The sequence below is a fragment of the Chiloscyllium punctatum genome, chromosome 14 (genome assembly GCF_047496795.1).
Source record: "Chiloscyllium punctatum isolate Juve2018m chromosome 14, sChiPun1.3, whole genome shotgun sequence".
NCBI classification, from domain to species: domain Eukaryota; kingdom Metazoa; phylum Chordata; class Chondrichthyes; order Orectolobiformes; family Hemiscylliidae; genus Chiloscyllium; species Chiloscyllium punctatum.
In genome coordinates this window covers 901,932-925,051 of record NC_092752.1, presented here as the reverse complement: position 1 = coordinate 925,051, position 23,120 = coordinate 901,932, and the positions used below count along the sequence as shown (strand labels likewise).

The window sequence follows — 23,120 nt, the reverse complement described above, 5'->3', positions numbered from 1 at the left end:
CACTGCATGGGAATCAGGAGGTTTCCTGCCCATATTGTACCTGCTGCCAAGTGATTTCTTGGAATCCTATATCAATTTTGTGAACTTACAGGGCGACTCACTGCCAACTGTATACCACTGTTCCACAACTTCTGTTGGAACAGAGATGGCGGTGCCTGAGACAGTCATATTAATGGAATTCACCTCACAGATAATGTCAGGTTGTTACTGGACTAGTCTGTGGGACAGCTCTCCCAAATTTGGCAGGAGGCCCAGATGTTAGGAAGAAGGATTTTGCAGGGCTCAGCTTGCCCTTGTTGCTTTGGGTACCAAGGCCAATACCAGGTGGTCCAACCAGTGTCATTGCTCTTTTGAGATTTCTTAGCAATTAGATATAATTTAGTGGTTTGTTAGGCCATTTCAGAGAGCATTTGAAAGTCAAGCACATGGCTATGGATCTGGAGTCAAATGTCAGCCAGACTAGGAAATTGTGTCAAATTTCTCTCTGTCAAGAACATGCATGAAACAGATGGGATTTTATATCAAATCAACAATCTTTTCCCTTTTAATTCCAGATTTGTTTTATTAATTCAAATTCCACTATCTGCTACAATGGTAATCAAACCCGAGGGCAATATTCACTGGAACTAAGAGGAATGGGGGGGGAAATGACAGAGACCTATAAAATTCTAACAGGATTCAAAATGATAAATGCAAGAACAATGTTCCTCATGAAGTGGGAGTCTAGAATATGGGGTTTGGTCATTTAGTCTCGAGAAGGGCAGCATGGTGGCTCAGTGGTTAGCACAGCTGCCTCACAACTCCAGGGACCTGGGTTTGCAGCCTCGGGCGACTGTCTGTGTGAAGTTTGAACATGCTCCCTGTTTCTGCGTGGGTTCTCTGGGTGCTCTGGTTCCCTCCCACAATCTAAGATGTGCAGGCTAGGTGGAATGGCCAAGCTAAATTGCCCATAGTGTTTAGGGATGTGTCTGTTAGGTGCATTAGTCAGGGGTAAATAAAGGATAATAAGGTGGGGGAACTGGTCTGGGTAGGTTACTCTTTGGAAGGGCGATGTGGATTTGTTTGCCTGAAGGGCCTTTTTCCATACTGTAGGGATTCTATGAAAAGGAGAAATTTCTTCACACAGAGTGGTGCGTTTTCTGTTACAGAAAGTGGTAGAGGCCAGAACATTGAATGTTTTCAAGGAGGAGTCAGATATAGTCTTTAGTGCTAAAAGGATCATAGGGTACAGGCATAAAGTGGGAACAGAGTTTTGAATAATCAGCCATGATCAGACTGAATGGTGAAGTAGGCTCACAGGGCTTCCACTGTCTACGTTTCTATGCTTGCGTGAGATTTACTACGGTCTCTGGATTATGAGTTCACCATGAACACCATTATACCACTGCCTCCCTACTAACTGATCCTAACCCTGTCCTCATTCTGAGATCCCCACACATATATTTTCAACCAGGACACAAGATAGTAATGTTAGCTAATTCCCATTGCCTAAACTCTAATCAACCCTTCAGCTCCTGTATTTACCCACCCACTGCTAAAACTATGATTATTAATGAAAACAGAACAGGAATTATCCTGGGACTTTAATGGACTGCATGATTCAGCAACTCACTTATAATTTGTTTTTTAAACAACTTGTTCAGAAATATTATGACACATCTCTGGGACTTGAACTTGGGTCTTCTGGCTTAGAGGTAGGGCACACCACAGTACCATGAGAGTTTTACTCATTGTTTCAACTGGTTGAGGCATGATGGAATACATCTGCTTGTATGGAAGTTACCTCCAGCTAAAGATTCAAAATACCATATAAGACAAGAAAATGCAATGCGTGAACGCGTGAAGTATAAACAAATATTACATTCATCAGCACCTGGGCAAGTCTCTTAAGCTCATGCAATTGTACAATTCAAGGCAATCTAATTATTTTGGAGTGGAAGGGTCAATGAACTTGCAAAAAAAAACTGCAACAAAATCTCTAAAATTCAGAACATAGAGTTGCTTACATGTTATAAAAGATAATAGCATGGTTGTTTACCTTGAATCTCCATCGAGTGACAACAACAAATTTCAAAGTGTGATCCTTTCCGAGTATTTCTTCATTGCATAGAATATCCAGCTACAGAATAATGAAGAAAGCCAGGAGTCATAGCTGGCTCACAAATTGTGCTACAACAGCTGTTGCTAATCTTGGTATCAATCAGATTCACTTTATCAATGTGAAATGGGTTTGAGCAGTCCCAACACAGTTCCCAGTCCACATGATCATGAATAACTCATCTACAGGTCTCATTAACTATAAATTTACTCAAAGGTCACTTGTGTAGTTCACTTGTGCGCACAGCAAAAATCATCCAGGAGAAAGTGAGGACTGCAGATGCTGGATATCAGAGTCAAAGAGTGTGATGCTGGAAAAGCACAGCTGGTCAGACAGCATCAGATATTCTCTGAAACGTTCAGCAAGTTGGCATCCTGTCTCCCCAGTGCATAGGAGACCTCATTGGGAACAATGGACACAAGAGAAGACATGTGTGGAGGTACAGGTAAATCTCTGTCAGATGTGGAAGGATTCATGGGGCCTTGGATGGAGGTAAGGCGGGGGAGGTGTGGGCACACATTTTGTGGAAGCCAGGTGCCAACCCGCGGACACCTTCTCCTACTGCCCCCACGACCATGACCTCACCTCCCATCACCAAGCCATCATCTGCCAGACCATTCACAACCTCATCACCTCAGGGGATCTCCCACTCACAGCCTCCAACCTCATAGTTCAGGAACCCTCTACCACCCAGTTCTAACTCCTACTTAAAATTCACAAACCTGACTACCCCAATCAACACATTGTCTCAGCCTGCTCCTGACCCACCAAAATTATCTCTGCACACCTTGACACTATCCTGTCCCCCTTGGTCCAGCAACTCCTCGCCTACGTTCAGGACACCACCTAAGCCCTCCACTCCTGCATGACTTTCATTTCCCCGCCCCCAACACCTCATTTTCACCATCGGCATCCAGTCCTGTACACATCCAACTGCCATGATGAAAGCTTCCAAGCCCTCCATTTCTTCCTCTCATGCCATCCCAACCTGTACCTTTCCACCAACAATCTCATTTGATTGGCTGAACTGGTCCTCATCCTCAACGATTCCTCCTTCGAATCGTCCCACTGCTTCCAGATTGAATAGGTAGCCATGGGCAACCCCATGGGCTGCAGCTATGTCTGCCTATTCGTTGGGCACGTGGAATAGTCCATCTTCTGCAGCTACATTGTGACTATTCCCCACCTTTTCCTCCGCTACACTGATGACTGTATCGGCACCACCTCGTGCTCCCACGAGGAGGTGAAACAGTTCATAACTTCACAACTTCATAACTTCCACCCCAACCTCAACTTCACCTGGATCATCTCGGATATCTCCCTCCCCTTCCTGGACCTCTTCACCTCCATTTCTGGCAATCAACACAACATGGATATCAACTACAAACCCACTGACTCCCATAGCTACCTGGACTACACCTCCTCCTGGACTTAACCAGTTTCCCCATTTCTCCTCCCCTCACCTTACCCCAGTTCCAACCTTCCAGCTCAGCACCATCTTCATGACCCATCCTATCTGCCAATCTTCCTTCCCACCTATCCGCTCCACCCTCCTCTCTGACCTATCATTTTCATCCCCACCTCTATCCACCTACCGTTCTCTTGGCTACTTTCTCCCCAGCCCCACACCCCTCCCATTTATCTCCCTACCCCGAAGGCTCCCTGCCTCATTCCTGATGAAGGGCTTTTGTCCGAAACATCGATTTTCCTACACCTCAGTTGCTGCCAGACCTGCTGTGCTTTTCCAGCACCACTCTAATCTGGACTCCTCCCACCCTGCCTACTGTAAAAATGCTATCTCTTATTCCCAATTCCTCCGCCGCATCTGCTCTCAGGAGGACCAATTCCACCAGAGAACATCCCAAATGGCCTCCTTCTTCAAGGACCACAAATCCCCCTCCCACGTGGTTGACGATGCCCTCCAGAACGTCTCCTCCACTTCCCGCACCTCTACCCTTGAACCCCACCTCTCCAATCACAACAAGAATCCCACCACCCTGGTCCTCACCTTCCACCCCACAAACCTCTGGATACATCGCATCATCCTCTGCTATTTCTGCAACGTACAAACAGACCCCACAACTAGGGATCTTTTTCCCTACATACCCCTAACTTTGATCCGGAGAAACCATTCTCTCAGTGATTCCCTTGTTAGGTACACGGCCCCCCCACCAACCCACCCTCCACTCCCGGTACCTGCCTCTGCCACTGCAAGTAGTGCAAAGCCTGGGCCCACATCACCCTCCCTCACCTCCGTCCAAGGCCTCAAAGGATCTTTCCACATCCGACAGCGATTTACTTGTACTTCCACACATGTTACCTTCTGTGTCCACTGCTCCCGGTGTGGTGTCTTCCACATTGGGGAGACAGGATGCCAACTTGCAGAACGTTACAGAGGACATCTCTGGGACACCTGTATTAACCAACCCTACCACTCTGTGACTGAACTCCCCCCCCACCCCCCAACTCCCACTCCCACTCCACTGAGGACATGCAAGTTCTGGGCTGCTCCACTGCTAAATCCTAACCATCCGATGCTTGGAAGAAGAATGCCTCATCTTCCACCTTGGGACCCTCTAACCACACAGGATCAATGTGAATTTCACCAGTTTCCTCATTTCCCCACCTCTGATCCAAGACCCAACCTTCCAACTCGGCAAGGCCCTCTTGAACTGTCCTACCTGTTCATTTCCTTCCCAACTATCTGTTCCACCCTCCTCTCCAACCTATCAGCTTCACCCCCACCATCATCTACCTATCGCATTCCCAGCTACCTCCCTCAACTCCAACCAGCCCCACCCCCCTCATATTTACCTCTAAGCATTCTTTGGACCACAAGCCTCATTCCTGAGGAAGGGCTTATGCTTGAAATGCTGATTCTCCTGATCCTCGGATGGTGCCTGACTGGCTGTGCTGTTCAAGCACTACACTCTTCGACACATAGTAGAAATGCCTCGTGTAGCACAGACATCTTCAAGGGGGTTAGACTGCACTGGTTGGGGCCTGACTCATTTACTTATTTTAACCTATGGTCTAGTACCATGGGCGGGATTGCTGATAAAGACAATATTGGCAACAAAATGGAAAAGAGATTGCATTACAATCAAAATCAGCCCTTATCTTGATGCACGCAATAATCCCTGCCCCTGAAAAAGTGACAATATTGAATAGTTCAATAAGAAAAAATTCTGAGTAAAACTGCACAAGCAAGACTGTAAGAAGTCGTTGATGTAAAAGGTTACTGTACAGCAAAGAAGTATCAATTTCAAAAAGGTTTTTCACAAATTGGTCATAGTCATACAGCACAGAAACAGATCCTTCAGTACAACTCACCCACGCTGACCAGACATCCCAACTTAATCTAGTGCCATTTGCCAACATTTGGCCAAAATCCTTCTAAACCCTTCCTATTCATATATCCATCTAGATGCCTTTTAAATGTTGTAATTGTATCCATCTCCACTACTTCCTCTGACAGCTCTTCCCAAACACGCACCACCCTCTGTGTGAAAAAAGTTATCCCTCAGGTCCTTTTTAAATCTTTCCCCTTACACCTTAAACCTATGCCCTCTAGTTTTGGGAAAAAGACCTTGGCTATTCATCCTATTCACATTCCCCTAAGGTCACCCGTCACCCCTCAGCTTCCGATGCTGCAGGAAAATAGCCCCAGCCTATTCAGCTTCAAATCCTCCAAACCATGTAACATCCTTGTAACTCTTTCACACTTAACAACATCTTTCCTCTATGAGGGAGACCAGAATAGAACGCAGTATTCCAAAAGTGGCCTGACCAATGTCCTGTAGAGCTGCAACATGACCTCCCAATTCCTATACTCAATGCAATGACCATTAAAGGCAAGCATACCAAATGTCTTTTCACGACTCTGTCTACCTGCAACTCCACTTTCAAGGCACTCTTAACTTGCACCCCAAGGTCTCTTTGTTCGGCAATACTCCCAGAACCTTACTGATAAGCGTATACATCCTGCCCTGATTTGGCTTACAAAAATGCAACAGCTCACAATTTTCTAAATTAAACTCCATCTGCCACTCCTTGGCCTCTTCAAGGTGCCATTTTACTCTTAGAAAAACTCCTTCACTGTTCCCTAACCAATGTTATTCACAGCCATCCAGTCCAAAAAGCAACCCTCCATGACCAATCCCTGTCTCCTGGCTGTTTCAATGATGGAATAGTTTGTGCCAGATAAGTTTGCAAACATAATGGTCTTCACAATTGTACACTGGAGGAAATTCTACTCCTCTACTATTGCATTTCAGACAAGCAGTCTGGCAATTAATACACAAGGAACCTTTGAGGGACACCAGGATTAATGATGCAGAAGTGGGATGGAAAGCCACTGAAGATTTTCTGGTGACAATTAGATAAGAACAGGACCAGAGGAGTACAGTCCTACTCACATGGACAGCAGCTGTTGTGGAACAAAGGCTCCAGACACATCAGGAACGACATAAATGGATGCTTTACCTTTGTCAAATAGTTTACAATTTATACTTCTTGTAAGAGTTGTTTTGATACTGTGGTAGAAGTGGTAACATAGTTGGTTGGATTTAAATATGCCATAGTTAAACAGAATTTTCAATTCACTAATTCGATATGGTGTTCTATAGCTTTTTATTTTAACATGTTCATGGGATGAAGGCCTTGTTGGCTATACCAGCATTTCTTGTCCATCCCTACTGGTCCTGGAGAAGGTGAAAATGTTCTGCTTTCTTGCAATGCTGTAGCCCTTGGATACAGGGATATTCACAACTCTGCTAGAAAGGAAATTCAAAATTTTGACCCAGTGACAGTAAAGGTACAGTGATACCCACATCAGAGTCGAGAGTGTGGTGCTGGAAAAGCATAGCAGGTCAGGCAGCATCTGAGGAGCAGGAGAATCGATGTTTCGGGCATAAGCAAGCCCTTCATCAGCTCCAGCATCTGCAGTCCTCACTTTCTCCTAGATATCTACTTTTTTGCAGCAGAGAACGACAGGAGCTGGGCGGAAGTGAAGTCAGAGCGCAAAGCCGGTCGGGAAGGTAAGTGATTGTTATTTGAGAGGAGAAGGAACCCGAGACACTACTCGCGTAGTGTCTCCCACCCTCCCTCCTCCTCTAACCTAAAAAAAAGGTAAGCTACTTAGTGTTCTTGTTTTGGAGACTAAGTGTAGAGTTATGGCAGCGCAGGCAGTGGAATATTCCCCCTGCAGGATGTTCGAGGTAGGGGTGACCACCGATGCTCCTGCTGACTTCACCTGCAGGAAGTGCAGCCAGCTCCAGCTCCTCACAGACCGCGTTAGGGAACTGGAGCTGGAGTTGGATGAACTGAAAATTATTCGAGAGGCTGAGAGAGTGATAGATAGAAGCTACAGGAACATAGTTACGCCAGAGAACAGAGGTAGCTGGGTAACAGTTAGAGATGGGAAGGGGAGGAAGCAGGCAGTGCAGGGTTCCCCTGTGGTCATTCCCCTCAACAATAAGTATACTGCTTTGGATACTGTTGGGGGGGGGGGGGGGGCGAGCAGGGGTAAGCTGCAGTGACCGGGTCTCTGGCATGAGGTCCGGCTCTGAGGCTCAGAAGGGAAAGGGGGAAAGGAGGAGAGCGCTAGTTATAGGAGACTCTATCGTTAAAGGGACAGACAGGCGGTTCTGTAAACATGGGCGAGACTCTCGGATGGTTTGTTGCCTCCCGGGTGCCAGGGTCCGAAACATCTCGGACCGTGTCTTCAGAATCCTTAAGGGGGAGGGTGTGCAGCCAGAACTCATGGTGCACATTGGCACCAACGACATAGGTAGGAAGAGGGGTGGGGAGGGCATTCAGGAGCTCAGGGAGTTAGGCTGGAAGCTAAAAGCTAGGACGGACAGAGTCGTCATCTCTGGGTTGTTGTCGGTGCCACGTGACAGTGAGACAAGGAATAGGGAGAGAGTACAGTTGAACACATGGCTGCAAATACGGTGTAGGAGGGAGGGCTTCAGGTATTTGGACAATTGGACTGCATTCTGGGGAAGGTGGGACCTGTACAAGCAGGACGGGTTGCACCTGAACCAGAAGGGCACCAATATCCTGGGAGGTAGGTTTACTAGCACTCTTCGGGGGGGGGGGGGGGGGGGGGGGGGTTAAACTAATTTGGCAGGGGGATGGGATCCGGACTTGTAGTCCAGCAAGTAGGCTAGCTGTTTGTCAGGATGTCCAAGAATGTAGGGAGGCTGTGGAGAAGATAGCACTGACAGGGAATACTTGCGGACACAGAGATGGGTTCAAGTGTGTATACTTCAACACAAGGAGTATCAGAAATAAGGTGGGTGAACTTAAAGCGTGGATCGGTACTTGGGACTACGATGTTATGGCCATCACGGAAACACGGATAGAAGAGGGACAGGAATGGCTGTTGGAGGTTCCTGGTTACAGATGTTTCAGTAAGATTAGGGAGGGTGGTAAAAAAGGAAGGGGGGGGGGGGGTGGCGTTGCTAATTAGGGTACAACGGCTGCAGAAAGGTAGTTTGAGGGGGATCTGCCTTTGGAGGTAGTATGGGCTGAAGTCAGAAATAGGAAAGGAGCAGTCACCTTGTTGGGTGTTTACTATAGACCCCCCAATAGCAGCAGAGATGTGGAGAAACAGATTGGGAAACAGATTTTGGAAAGGTGCAGAAGCCACAGGGTCGTAGTCATGGGCGATTTCAACTTCCCAAATATTGATTGTAAGCTCTTTAGATCAAGTAGATTGGACTGGGCGGTGTTTGTGCAGTGTGTCCAGGAAGCTTTTCTAACTCAGTATGTAGATTGCCCAACCAGAGGGGAGGTCATGTTGGATTTGGTGTTTGGTAACGAACCAGGACAAGTGATGGGCTTGTTAGTGGGTGAACATTTTGGTGATGGTGACCACAATTCTGTGACTTCCACCTTGGTTATGGAGAGAGATAGGTGCATGCAACAGGGAAGGTTTTACAATTGGGGGGAAGGGTAAATACGATGTTGCAAGACAGGATGTGAGGAGCATAAGTTGGGAGCATAGGCTGTCAGGGAAGGACGTCATTGAAACGTGGAACTTTTTCAAGGAACAGATACGACGTGTCCTTGATATGTGTGTACCTGTCAGGTAGGAAAGAGATGGTCTTGTGAGGGAACCTTGGTTAACGAGGGAGGTTGAATATCTAGTAAAGAGGAAGAAGGAGGCTTACATAAGGCTGAGGAAACAAGGTTCAGACAGACCGTTGGAGGCATATAGGATAGCCAGAAGGGAGCTGAAGAAAGGGATTAGGAGACCTAAGACAGGGCATGAAAAATCTTTGGAAAAAATCAAGGATAACTCCAAGGCATTTTATGCGTATGTGAGAAACATGAGAATGATGAGAACGAGGGTAGGTCTGATCAAGGACAGTAGTGGGAGACTGTGTATTGAGTCGGAAGAGATAGGAGAGGTCTTGAATGAGTCCTTTTTTTTCAGTATTTACAAATGAGAGGGACCGTATTGTTGAAGAGGAGAGTATGAAACGGACTGGTAAGCTAGAGGAGATAATTGTTAGGAAGGAAGATGTGTTGGACATTTTGAACAACTTGAGGATAGACAAGTCCCCCGGGCCTGACGGGATATATCCTAGGATTATGTGGGAAGCAAGAGAGGAAATTGCAGAGCCGTTGGCAATGATCTTTTCGTCTTCACTGTCAATGGGGGTGGCACCAGGGGACTGGAGAGTGGCGAATGTTCAAAAAAGGGAATAGGGATAACCCCAGGAATTACAGGTCAGTTAGTCTTACTTCGGTGGTAGGTAAAGTAATGGAAAGGGGACTGAGGGATAGGATTTATGAGTATCTGGAAAGACACTGTTTGATTAGGGACAGCCAGCATGGATTTGAGAGGGGTAGGTCTTGCCTTACAAATCTTATTGAATTCTTTGAGAAGGTGACCAAGCATGTGGATGAGGGTAGAGCAGTGGATGTAGTGTACATGGATTTTAGTAAGGCATTTGATAAGGTTCCCCATGGTAAGCTTATGCGGAAAGTCAGGAGGCATAGGATAGTGGGAAATTTGGCCAGTTGGATAGAGAACTGGCTAACCGGTCGAAGTCAGAGAGTGGTGGTAGATGGTAAATTTTCAGCCTGGAGCCCAGTTACAAGTGGAGTTCTGCAGGGATCAGTTCTGGGTCCTCTGTTGTTTGTAATTTTTATTAATGACTTGGACGAGGGAGTCGAAGGGTGAGTCAGTAAATTTGCAGATGATACGAAGATTGGTGGAGTTGTGGATAGTGAGGAGGGCTGTTTCGGCTGCAAAGGGACTTAGATATGATGCTGGGCAAAGGAGTGGCAGATGGAGTTCAACCCTGCCAAGTGTGTGGTTGTCCATTTTGGAAGGACAAATAAGAATGCGGAATACAGGGTCAACAGAAGGGTTCTTAGTCAGGTGGAGGAGCAGAGGGATCTTGGGATCTATGTTCATAGATTGTTGAAAGTCGCCACTCAGGTGGATAGAGCTTGTAAGAAGGCCTATGGTGTATTAGCGTTCATTAGCAGAGGGATTGAATTCAAGAGTCGTGAGGTGATGTTGCAGCTGTACAGGACCTTGGTAAGGCCACATTTGGAGTACTGTGTGCAGTTCTGGTCGCCTCACTTTAGGAAAGATGTGGAAGCTCTGGAGAGGGTGCAGAGGAGATTTACCAGGATGTTGCCTGGAATGGAGAATAGGTCGTACGAGGATAGGTTGAGAGTGCTAGGCCTTTTCTCATTGGAACGGCGAAGGATGAGGGGTGACTTGATAGAGGTTTATAAGATGATCAGGGGAAGAGATAGAGTAGACAGTCAGAGACTTTTTCCCCGGGTACAACAGAGTGTTACAAGGGGACATAAATTTAAGGTGAAGGGTGGAAGGTATAGGGAGGATGTCAGGGGTAGGTTCTTTACCCAGAGAGTGGTGGGGGCATGGAATGCGCTGCCTGTGGGAGTGGCAGAGTCAGAATCATTGGTGACCTTTAAGCGGCAATTGGTTAGGTACATGGACAGATGCTTAAGCTAGGACAAATGTTCGGCACAACATCGTGGGCCAAAGGGCCTGTTCTGTGCTGTATTTTTCTATGTTCAATGTTCTATCAGGATGGTGAATGGCTTGGATGGCAATTTGCAGATTGTGCAGTTCCCATCCATCTCATGGTTTGTCCTAGGTGGCAGACTCATGGATTTGAAAGATGCTGCTGGATGACTAACAGCAGTATATCTTGTCGGTGGTACACACAGCTGCCACTGTATTGTGGAGAAGGAGCTGCAGATGATACATGGATGCCAATCAAGTGGGCTGATTTGTGGATGGTGACAAGCTTCAAGTGTTGCTGGAGCTGCACTCACCCTTCACCTCTTTTACCTTCCCCCTGAAACATCTAAACCCTGAACATCCAATTAGCATTCCTGCCCCTATGACATCCAAGTGTCCGTAATGGCCACAACGTCATAGTTCCAAGCACTGATCCATGTTTTAAGTTCATCACCCTTATTCCTGACACTACTTGTATTAAAATAGACACACTTCAAATGATCACATTGACTGCACCTTGTCCTTATCAAATGCCTATCCTTCCTCTCAGACTCTCTGCAAGCTGTATCTGGCTGTTCGCTCTCTACTCTATTATCAGATCCATAGCTCAGGTTCCCACCTCCCAGCCAATCTAGTTTAAACCTTCCCGAAGAGCTCCAGCAAACACACCGCCGAGGGTATTGGTGCCTCTCCTTAACTTGGCTAATATTGAATGGAACCTACTTAGTTCAATGGAGCAGTTTTTATCAGGATTGTCCAGGAAGGAATCCTGACTCAATATATAAATAGGCCGACTAGAGAGGAGGCCATATTGGATTTGATTCTTGGCAACAAACCAGGCCAGGTGTCAGATCTCTTGGTCGGAGAACATTTCAGTGATAGTGATCACAACTCCATGAACTTAACTATACTCATGGAAAGAGATAGGAACAGATGGTATGGGAAAGTATTTAATTGGGAGAGGGGGAATTACAATACTATTAGACAGGAAATGCAGAACAGAAATATGGAGGCTGTTCAGGGAGCACCTGCTGATAGTGCTGGATAGGTTCATCCCACTGAGGCAAGGAAGGAATGGTAGGGTGATGGAACCTTGGTAACAAGGGATATGGAACACCTAGTCAAGAGGAAGAAGGAAGTTTACTTAAGGTTGAGACAAGGATCAGATACGACTTTAGAGGACTGCAAGGTAGCCAGGAAGGAACTGAAGAATGGACTTAGGAGAGCTAGAAGAGGGCATGAAAAAGCTTTAGCGGGTAGCATTAAGGAAAACCCTATGGTATTATACATCAGGGTAGGCCTGATCAGGGGTAGTGGAGGAAACTTGTCCTTGAGTCAGAGGTGGTAAGGGAGGTCCTTAATGAATACTTTGTTTCAGTATTCACTGCTGAGAGGAAACATGACGTTTCTGAGAACAGGTTGATGTTAGGAAGGAAGATGTGCCGAAAATTTTGAAAACATAAGGATAGATAAGTCCCCTGAGCTAGAAGGGATATACCCTAGGTTACGACAGGAAAAGACGGGAGAGATTGTTGTGCCTTTGGCCCGGATCTGTCCATCCTCACTATCCACTGGAGTAATGGCAGGTGATTGGAAGGTGGCAAATGTTGTTCCTTTGTTCAAGAAAGGCAATAGAGTCAAAGAGATATACAGCAACAGACCCTTCGGTCCAACCTGTCCATGCTGACCAGATATCCCAACCCAATCTAGTCCCATCTGCCAGCACCTGGCCCATATCCCTTCAAACCCTTCCTATTCATATACGCATCCAGATGCTTTGTAAATGTTGCAATCGTACTAGTCTGTACCACGTCTTCTGGCAGCTCATTCCATACACGTACCTCCCTCTGCGTGAAAATGTTGCCCCTCAGGTGTCTTTTATATCTTTTCCCTCTCACCCTAAACCTATGCCCTCTCGTTCTGGACTCTCTCACTCCAGGGAAGAGACTTTGTCTATTTACCCTATCCATGCCCCTCATGTTTTTATAAATCTCTATAAGATCACCCCTCAGCCTCCGATGCTCCAGGGAAAACTACCCCAGCCTGTTCAACCTCTCCCTAGAGCTCAAATCCTCCAAACCTGGCAACATCCTTGTAAATCTTTTCTGAACCCTTTCAAGTTTCACAACATCTTTCTGATGTGAAGGAGACCAGATTTGCATGCAATATTCCAAAAGTGGCATAACCAATGTCTTGAACAGCCGCAACATAACTTCCCAGCTCCTGTACTCAATACTCTGACCAATAAAGGAAAGCATACCAAACACCTTCTTCACTATCCTATCTACCTGCAACTCCACTTTCAAGGAGCTATGAACCTGCACTCCAAGGTCTCTTTGTTCAGCAACACTCCCTAGGACCTTACCATTAAGTGTATAAGTCCTGCAAGATTTGCTTTCCCAAAATGCAGCACCTCACATTTACTAAATTTAACTCCATCTGTCACTTCTCAGCCCACTGGCCCATCTGATCAACTTGTTGTAACCGTTTTTGCTGTCCACTACTCTTCCAAGTTTGGTGTCATCTGCAAACCTACCAACTATACCTCTTATTGCAAGGTTTGTAGCTCAGGTTGAGGTTTAGGGTGTACGTTTGCTCGCTGAGCTGTAGGTTTGATATCCAGACGTTTCATTACCTGGCTAGGTAACACCATCAGTGGCGACCTCCAAGTGAAGCAAAGCTGTTGTCTCCTGCTTTCTATTTATATTTTTCTCCTGGATGGGGTTCCTGGGGTTTGTGGTGATGTCATTTCCTATTTGTTTTTTGAGGGGTTAATAGACGTATACAGAAAACCGACAAATACTGACCAAATACTTAACTCCACCAGCAACCATCCCAACACACACAAAGCTCTATCAGAACACTCTTCCAACGAGCCACCACACACTGCAGCACAGACGAAGTTCGGAAAACAGAGGCGAACCACCTATACAACGTATTCAAGAAGAACGGATACTCAAAAAATACAGTGCGCAGATTCCTCAAGAACAAACCACGACAAGCAGACCAAACACAGCCAGAAACCCTAACCACCTTACCATACATCAAAGAAGTTTCAGAAATGACAGCCAGACTACTAAGACCCCTCTGAATCCTAGTAGCACACAAACCCACCAACACTCTCAAAGAAAAACTAACAAACTTAAAAGATCCAGTACAACCCATGGGCAAAACCAACGTCATCTACAAAATTCCAAGCAAGGACTGCCACAAACACTACGTAGGACAAACAGGAAGAAAGTTAGCCACCAGGATACATGAACACCAGCTAGCCACAAAAAGACACGACCCTCTCTCCCTCGTAGCCCTACACACGGATGAAAAAAACCCCACTATTTCGACTGTGACAACACATCTATCCTGGGACAGACAAAGCAAAGATATGCCAGAGAATTCCTAGGGGCCTGGCACTCCAACCACAATGCCATAAACAAACAGATCTAGATGCCATCTATCAACCCCTCAAAAAAAACAGGAAATGACATCACCACAAACCCCAGGAACTCCATCCAGGAGAAAAATATAAATAGAAAGCAGGAGACAATGGCTTCACTTCACTTGGAGGTTGCCACTGATGATGTTACCTAGCCAGGTAATGAAACGTCTGGATATCAAACCTACAGCTCAGCGAGCAAACCTACACCCTGTACCTCTTATCTCATGTCATTTATATAAATGATGAAGAGTAGTGGACCCAGCACCGATCCTTGTGGCACTCCACTGGTCACAGGCCTCCAGTCTGAAAAAACCCTCCACCACCACCCTCTGTCTTCTACCTTTGAGCCAGTTCTGTATCCAAATGGCTCGTTCTCCCTGTATTCCATGAGATTTAACCTTGCTAACCAGTCTCCCATGGGAAACCTTGTTGAATGCCTTACTGAAGTCCTTACAGATCACATCTACTGCTCTGCCCTCATCAATCCTCTTTGTTTCTTCTTCAAAAAACTCAATCAAGTTTGTGAGACATGCTTTCCCATGCACAAAACCATGTTGACTATTCCCAATAAGTCCTTGTCCCTCAGGATGCCCTGCAACAACTTGCCCACCACCGAGGTCAGGCTCACCGGTCTATAGTACCCTGGCTTGTCTTTACCGCCCTTCTTAAACAGTGGAACCACGTTAGCCAACCTCCAGTCTTCCGACATCTCACCTGTGACTATCGATCATACAAATATCTCAGCAAGAGGCTCAACAATCACTTCCATAGCTTCCCACAGAGTTTGAGGCTACACCTGATCAGGTCGTAGAACATAGAACATAGAACAATACAGCACAGAACAGGCCCTTCGGCCCACGATGTTGTGCCGAACTTCTAACCTAGATTAAGCACCCATCCATGTACCTATCCAATTGCCGCTTAAAGGTCGCCAATGATTCTGACTCTGCCACTCCCACAGGCAGCGCATTCCATGCCCCCATCACTCTCTGGGTAAAGAACCCACCCCTGACATCTCCCCTATACCTTCCACCCTTCACCTTAAATTTATGTCCCCTTGTAACACTCTGTTGTACCCGGGGAAAAAGTCTCTGACTGTCTACTCTATCTCTTCCCCTGATCATCTTATAAACCTCTATCAAGTCACCCCTCATCCTTCGCCGTTCCAACGAGAAAAGGCCGAGAACTCTCAACCTATCCTCGTATGACCTATTCTCCATTCCAGGCAACATCCTGGTAAATCTCCTCTGCACCCTCTCCAAAGCTTCCACATCTTTCCTAAAGTGAGGCGACCAGAACTGCACACAATATTCCAAATGTGGCCTAACCAAGGTCCTGTACAGCTGCAACATCACTTCACGACTCTTGAATTCAATCCCTCTGCTAGTGAACACTAATACACCATAAGCCTTCTTACAAGCTCTATCCACCTGAGTGGCAACTTTCAACAATCTATGTACATAGATCCCAAGATCCCTCTGCTCCTCCACCTTACTAAGAACCCTTCTGTTGACCCTGTATTCCGCATTCTTATTTGTCCTTCCAAAATGGACAAGCTCACACTTGACAGGGTTGAACTCCATCTGCCACTCCTCAGCCCAGCTCTGCATCATATCGAAGCCCCTTTGCAGCCGAAACAGCCCTTCTCACTATCCACAACTCCACCAATCTTCATATCATCTGCAAATTTACTGACCCACCCTTCGACTCCCTCGTCCAAGTCATTAATAAAATTACAAACAGCAGAGGACCCAGAACTGATCCCTGCAGAACTCCACTTGTAACTGGGCTCCAGGCTGAATATTTACCATCTACCACCACTCTCTGACTTCGACCGGTTAGCCAGTTCTCTATCCAACTGGCCAAATTTCCCACTATCCTATGCCTCCTGACTTTCCGCATAAGCCTACCATGGGGAACCTTATCAAATGCCTTACTAAAATCCATGTACACTACATCCACTGCTCTACCCTCATCCACATGCTTGGTCACCTCCTCGAAGAATTCAATAAGACTTGTAAGGCAAGACCTACCCCTCACAAATCCGTGCTGGCTGTCCCTAATCAAACTGTGTCTTTCCAGATACTCATAAATCCTATCCCTCAGTCCCCTTTCCATTACTTTGCCTACCACCGAAGTAAGACTAACTGACCTGTAATTCCCGGGGTTATCCCTATTCCCTTCTTTGAACAGGGGCAGAACATTCGCCACTCTCCAGTCCCCTGGTACCACCCCCGTTGACAGTGAAGACAAAAAGATCATTGCCAACGGCTCTGCAATTTCCTCTCTTGCTTCCCACATATTCCTAGGATATATCCCGTCAGGCCCGGGGGACTTGTTTATCCTTAAGTTGTTAAAAATGCCCAACACATCTTCCTTCCTAACAATTATCTCCTCTAGCTTACCAGTCCGTTTCATACTCTCCTCTTCAACAATACGGTCCCTCTCGTTTGTAAGTACTGAAGAGATGTACTTGTTCAAGACCTCTCCTATCTCTTCCGACTCAATACACAGTCTCCCACTACTGTCCTTGATCAGACCTACCCTCGTTCTCATCATTCTCATGTTTCTCACATACGCATAAAATGCCTTGGAGTTATCCTTGATCCTATCCGCCAAAGATTTTTCATGCCCTCTCTTAGCTCTCCTCATCCCTTTCTTCAGCTCCCTTCTGGCAATCCTGTATGCCTCCAACGGTCTGTCTGAACCTTGTTTCCTCAGCCTTATGTAAGCCTCCTTCTTCCTCTTTACTAGATATTCAACCTCCCTCGTTAACCAAGGTTCCCTCACAAGACCATCTCTTTCCTACCTGACAGGTACACACATATCAAGGACACGTCGTATCTGTTCCTTGAAAAAGTTCCACGTTTCAATGACGTCCTTCCCTGACAGCCTATGCTCCCAACTTATGCTCCTCACATCCTGTCTTGCAACATCGTATTTACCCTTCCCCCCAATTGTAAAACCTTCCCTGTTGCATGCACCTATCTCTCTCCATAACCAAGGTGAAAGTCACAGAATTGTGGTCACCATCACCAAAATGTTCACCCACTAACAAGCCCATCACTTGTCCTGGTTCGTTACCAAGTACCAAATCCAATATGGCCTCCCCTCTGGTTGGACAATCTACACACTGAGTTAGAAAAGCTTTCTGGACACACTGCACAAACACCGCCCCATCCAATTTACTTGATCTAAAGAGCTTACAATCAATATTTGGGAAGTTGAAATCGTCCATGACTACTACCCTGTGGCTTCTGCACCTTTCCAAAATCTGTTTCCCAATCTGTTTCTCCACATCTCTGCTGCTATTGGGGGGTCTATAGTAAACACCTAACAAGGTGACTGCTCCTTTCCTGTTTCTGACTTCAGCCCATACTACCTCCAAAGGCAGATCCCCTCAAACTGCCTTTCTGCAGCTGTTATACCATTTCTAATTAGCAACGCCACCCCCCCCCCTCCTTTTTTACCACTCCCCCCTAATCTTACTGAAACATCTGTAACCAGGAACCTCCAACAACCATTCCTGTCCCTCATCTATCCACGTTTCTGTGATGGCCACAACATCGTAGTCCCAGGTACCGATCCACGCCTTAAGTTCACCCACCTTATTTCTGATACTCCTTGTGTTGAAGTATACACACTTGAACCCATCTCTGTGTCCGCAAGTATTCCCTGTCAGGGCTACCTTCTCCACAGCCTCCCTATATTCTTGGACATCCTGACAAATAGCTAGCCTACTTGCTGGACTACAAGTCCGGATCCCATCCCCCTGCCAAATTCGTTTAAACCCCCCACACCGAAGAGTGCTAGCAAGAGGTCCTGGGGAATTATCCACCTTCATGCGTTTTAATACATCCAGCACTTCCTTCACTGTAAAATGGACATTTTCCAATATATCACTGTCTATTTCCCTACATTATATACCTTCCTTTTCCACAGTAAACATTGATGCAAAATACTCTGTAAGCATCTCCCCCATCTCCTGCGGTTCCACACAAAGGCCACCTTGCTGATCTTTGAGGGTCCCTATTCTCTCCCTAATTACCCTTTGTTCTTAACGTGCTTGTAAAAACCCTTTGGATTCTCTTTAACTCTATTTGTCAAAGCTATCTCATGTCCTCTTTTAGCCCTCCTGATTTCCCTCTTATGTATATGCTCATTGCCTTTACATTCTTTGTGGGCAAAGTCTGTGAGTCTCACTTCTGTTGTGGGCAAAGTCTTAGAGAGAATTGTAAGGGATAGGATTTATGAACATCTGGATAGGAATAATGTGATCAGGGATAGTCAGCATGGTTTTGTGAAGGGCAGGTCGTGCCTCTCAAACCTTATTGAATTCTTCGAGAAGGTGACTGAGGAGGTGGATGAGGGGAAAGCGGTAGATGTGGTGTATATGGATTTTAGTAAGGCGTTTGATAAGGGTCCCCATGGTAGTCTACTGCAAAAAATAAGGAAGTATGGCATTGAGGGTGAGTTGGAGGTTTGGATTAGGAATTGGCTGGCTGGAAGAAGACAGAGAGTAGTAGTTGATGGTAAAGGTTCATCTTGGAGTGCAGTTACTAGCGGTGTTCCGCAAGGATCTGTTTTGGGACCATTGCTGTTTATCATTTTTATAAATGACCTGGAGGAGGGGTGAGAAGGTTGGGTGAGTAAGTTTGTGGATGATACGAAAGTCGGTGGAGTTGTTGACAGTGAGGAAGGATGTGTCAGGTTACAGCGGGATATAGATAAGCTGCAGAGCTGGGCAGAAAGGTGGCAAATGAGTTCAATGTAGGTAAGTGTGAGGTGATTCACTTTGGTAAGAGTAACAAAAAGATGGGGTACTGGGCTAATGGTCAGATACTTGGTAGTGTGGATAAGCAGAGGGATCTTGGTGTCCATGTATACAGATCTTCGAAAGTTGCCACCCAGATAAATAGTGCGGTGAAGAAGGCATATGGCGTACTGGCTTTTATTGGTAGAGGAAATGAGTTCCGGAGTCCTGAGGTCATGTTCCAGTTGTATAAGACTCTGGTGCGGCTGCATCTGGAGTATTGTGTGCAGTTTTGGTCGCCATACTATAGGAAGGATGTGGAGGCACTGGAACGGGTGCAGAGGAGGTTTACCAGGATGTTGCCTGGTATGGTAGGAAGATCATATGAGGAAAGGCTGAGGCACTTGGGGTTGTTTTCATTGGAGAAAAGAAGGTTTAGCGGTGACTTGATAGAGGTGTACAAGATGATTAGGGGGTTAGATCGGGTTGACCATGAGAACCTTTTTCCATGTATGGAGTCAGCTATTACGAGGGGGCATAGCTTTAAATTAAGGGGTGGTAGGTATAGGACAGACGTGAGGGGTAGATTCTTTACTCAGCGAGTCGTGAGTTCATGGAATGCCCTGCCAGTAGCAGTGGTGGACTCTCCCTCTTTATGGGCATTTAAACGGGCATTGGATAGGCATATGGAGGATAGTGGGCTAGTGTAAGTTAGGTGGGCTTGGATCGGCGCAACATCGAGGGCCAAAGGGCCTGTACTGCGCTGTATTCTTCTATGTTCTATGTTCTTCTAAGGATTCATTTGATCTATCTTGTCTATACCAAACATATAAACCCCATCATCCGTCGACATTTCCACCACCTCCAAATGGACCCCACCACCAGGGATATATTTCTCTCCCCACCCTACCCACTTTCTGCAAAGACCATTCCCTCCATGACTACCTAGTTAGGTCCATGCCCTCCAACAAACCACTCTTCCCTCTGTAGGAATTACAAAACCTGAGCCCACACCTCCCCCCTCACCTCTGTCCAAGGCCCCAAAGGGGCCTTCCACGTCCTTCAAAGTTTCACCTGCACTTCCACTAATGTTATTTACTGTATCCATTGCTCCCGATGTGGTCTCTTTACATTGGGGAGACTGGGCGCCTCCTAGCAGAGCGCTTTAAGAGAACATCTCCGGAACACCCGCACCAATCAACCCACCGCCTCGTGGCTGAACATTTCAACTCCCCCTCCCACTCTGCCAAGGACATGCAGGTCCTGGGCCTCCTCCACTGCCTCTCCCTTGCCACCTGACATGCCTCATCTTCGGTTTTGGAACACTTCAACCCCATGGCATCAATGTGAACTTCACCAGTTTTCCACCTTCCAGCTCAGCACCATCTTCATGACCTGTCCTATCTGCCAATCTTCCTTCCCACCTATCTGCTGCATCCTCCTCTCTGACCTATCACCTTCATTCCCACCTCCATCCACCTATTGTACTCTTGGCTACCTTCTCCCTAGCCCTACACCCCCTCCCATTTATCTCTCCACCCTGGAGGCTCCCAGCCTCATTCCTGCTGAAAGGCTCCTGCCCAAAATGTCAATTTTCCTGCTCCTTGGATGCTGCCTGACCTGCTGTGCTTTTCCAGTACCACTCTAATCATGACTCTGATCTCCAGTATCTGCAGTCCTCATTTTTGCCTATACCTGATACATGCTTCTTTCTTTTTCTTAACCAAACCCTCAATTTCTTTAGTCAGCCTTTCCTTTTACCCTAACAGGAATATACTGTCTCTGGACTCTCATTATCTCATTTCTGAAGGCTTCCCATTTTCCAGCTGTCCCTTTAACTGCGAACATCTGCCCCCTCAATCAGCTTTTGAACATTCTTGCCTAATACCATCAAAGTTAGCCCTGCTCCAATTTAGAACTTCACCTTTTAGATCTGGTCTATCCTTTTCCATCACTATTTAAAACTAATACAATTATGGTCACTGGCCCCAAAGTGCTCCCCCGTTGACAACTGAGTCACCTGCCCTGCCTTATTTCCCAAGAGTAGGTCAAGTTTTGCACCTTCTCTAGTAGGTACATCCACATACTGAATCAAAATATTTTCTTGTACACACTTAACAAATTCCTCTCCATCTAAACCCTTAACACTATGGCAGTCCCAGTGTATGTTTGGAAAGTTAAAATCCCCTACCATAACCACCCTATTGTTCTTATAGATAACAGAGTTCTCCTTACAAGTTTGTTTCTCAATTTCCCTCTGACTATTGGGGGGCGGGGGGGGGTCTATAATACAATGCCAATAAGGTGATCATCCCTTTCTTATATCTCAGTTCAACCCAAATATTTTCCCCAGATGTATTTCTGGGAATATCCTCTCTCACTACAGTGGTAATGCTATCCCTTAGCAAAAATGCCACTCTCCCTCCTCTCTTGCCTCCCTTTCTGTTCTTCCTGTAACATTTGTCTCCTGGAACATTAAGCTGCCAGTCCTGTCCATCCCTGAGCCGCGTTTCTGTAATTGCTATGATATCTCAGTCCATGTTCCTAACCATGCGCTGAGTTCATCTGCCTTTCCTGTTGGATCTCTGGCATTGAAATAGATGCAGTTTAAATGCAGTGGCGGCACGGTTGCGCAGTGGTTAGCACTGCTGCCTCACAGCACCAGGGTCACAGGTTCGATTCCAGCCTCGAGTGACTGTCTGTGTGGAGTTTACACATTCTCCTCGTGTCTGCGTGGGTTTCCTCCAGGTGCTCCAGTTTCCTCCCACAGTTCAAAAATGTGCAGGTCAGGTGAATTGGCCATGCTACATTGCCCATAGTGTTAGGTGTATTAGTCAGAGGGAAATGGGTCTGGGTGGGTTACTCTTCAGAGGGTCGATGTGGACTTGTTGGGCCGAAGGGCCTGTTTCCACACTGTAGAGTATCTAATTATCCAATCTTATCAGTCCTACCTTGTTCGCTGCTTTGTCTTTCACTTCTTTTCTCAACTGTACCAGTCTCAGATTGATCTCTTTCCTCACTACGTCCCTGGGTTCTCCCCCACCCCACCCTACCTTAATAGTTTAAATCCTTCTGAGCAGCACTAGCAAATCTCCCTACCAGTATATTAGTCCCCTTCCTATTCAGGTGGGATCCGTCCTTCTTGTACAGGTCACTTCTATCCCAGAAGAGATTCCAATGATCCAAAAAGGTGAATCCTTCTCCCATACACCAGCTCCTCAGCCATGCATTCATCTGCTCTATCACCCTATTCCTACCCTCACTAGCCTGCAGCACCAGGAGTAAACCAGATATTACTACTCTCGAGGATCTCCTTTTTAAATTCTGGCCTAACTCTCTATATTCTCCCTTCAGAATCTCATCCTTTTGCCTTTCTATGTCATTGGTTCCAAAGTATGCAATGACCTCCTGTTGGTCCCTCTCCCTTTTAAGAACATTCTGCATCCTCTCTGAGACATCCTTGATCCAGGCACCAGGGAGACAACACACTATTCTGATTTTTCGCTGCTGACCACAGAAGCGACTTTCTGTGCCTCAGACTAGACAGTCCCTAACACAATTGATCTCTTGGAACCCGACGTACCAGTCATTGCAATACAGCCAGTCTCGATACCAGAAACTTGGTTGCTTATGCTACATTTCCCTGAGAATCCATCACCCCCTACATTTTCCAGAACAGCATACTTGTTTGAAATGGGGATAGCCACAGAAGACTCCTGCACTACCTGCTTCCCTCTCCTACCTTTCCTGGAGTTAACTCATCTATGTAACTGTATCTGCAACTTTTCTTCCTTCCTATAACGGCCATCCATCA

The 23,120-nt window shown here is 46.4% G+C and overlaps 1 protein-coding gene across 2 annotated transcripts in view; it reads right to left on the bottom strand.

Annotated features, from left to right (window-relative positions):
- Positions 1-23,120, bottom strand: part of LOC140485526 (polycomb group RING finger protein 3) — a 212,901-nt gene that overhangs the window by 10,775 nt on the left and 179,006 nt on the right. For both annotated transcript variants that reach the window (XM_072583706.1, XM_072583708.1), the window contains one exon: positions 2,039-2,119. In XM_072583706.1, the coding sequence (XP_072439807.1) occupies positions 2,039-2,119 (81 nt within the window). The remainder of the gene's footprint in view (positions 1-2,038; positions 2,120-23,120) is intronic.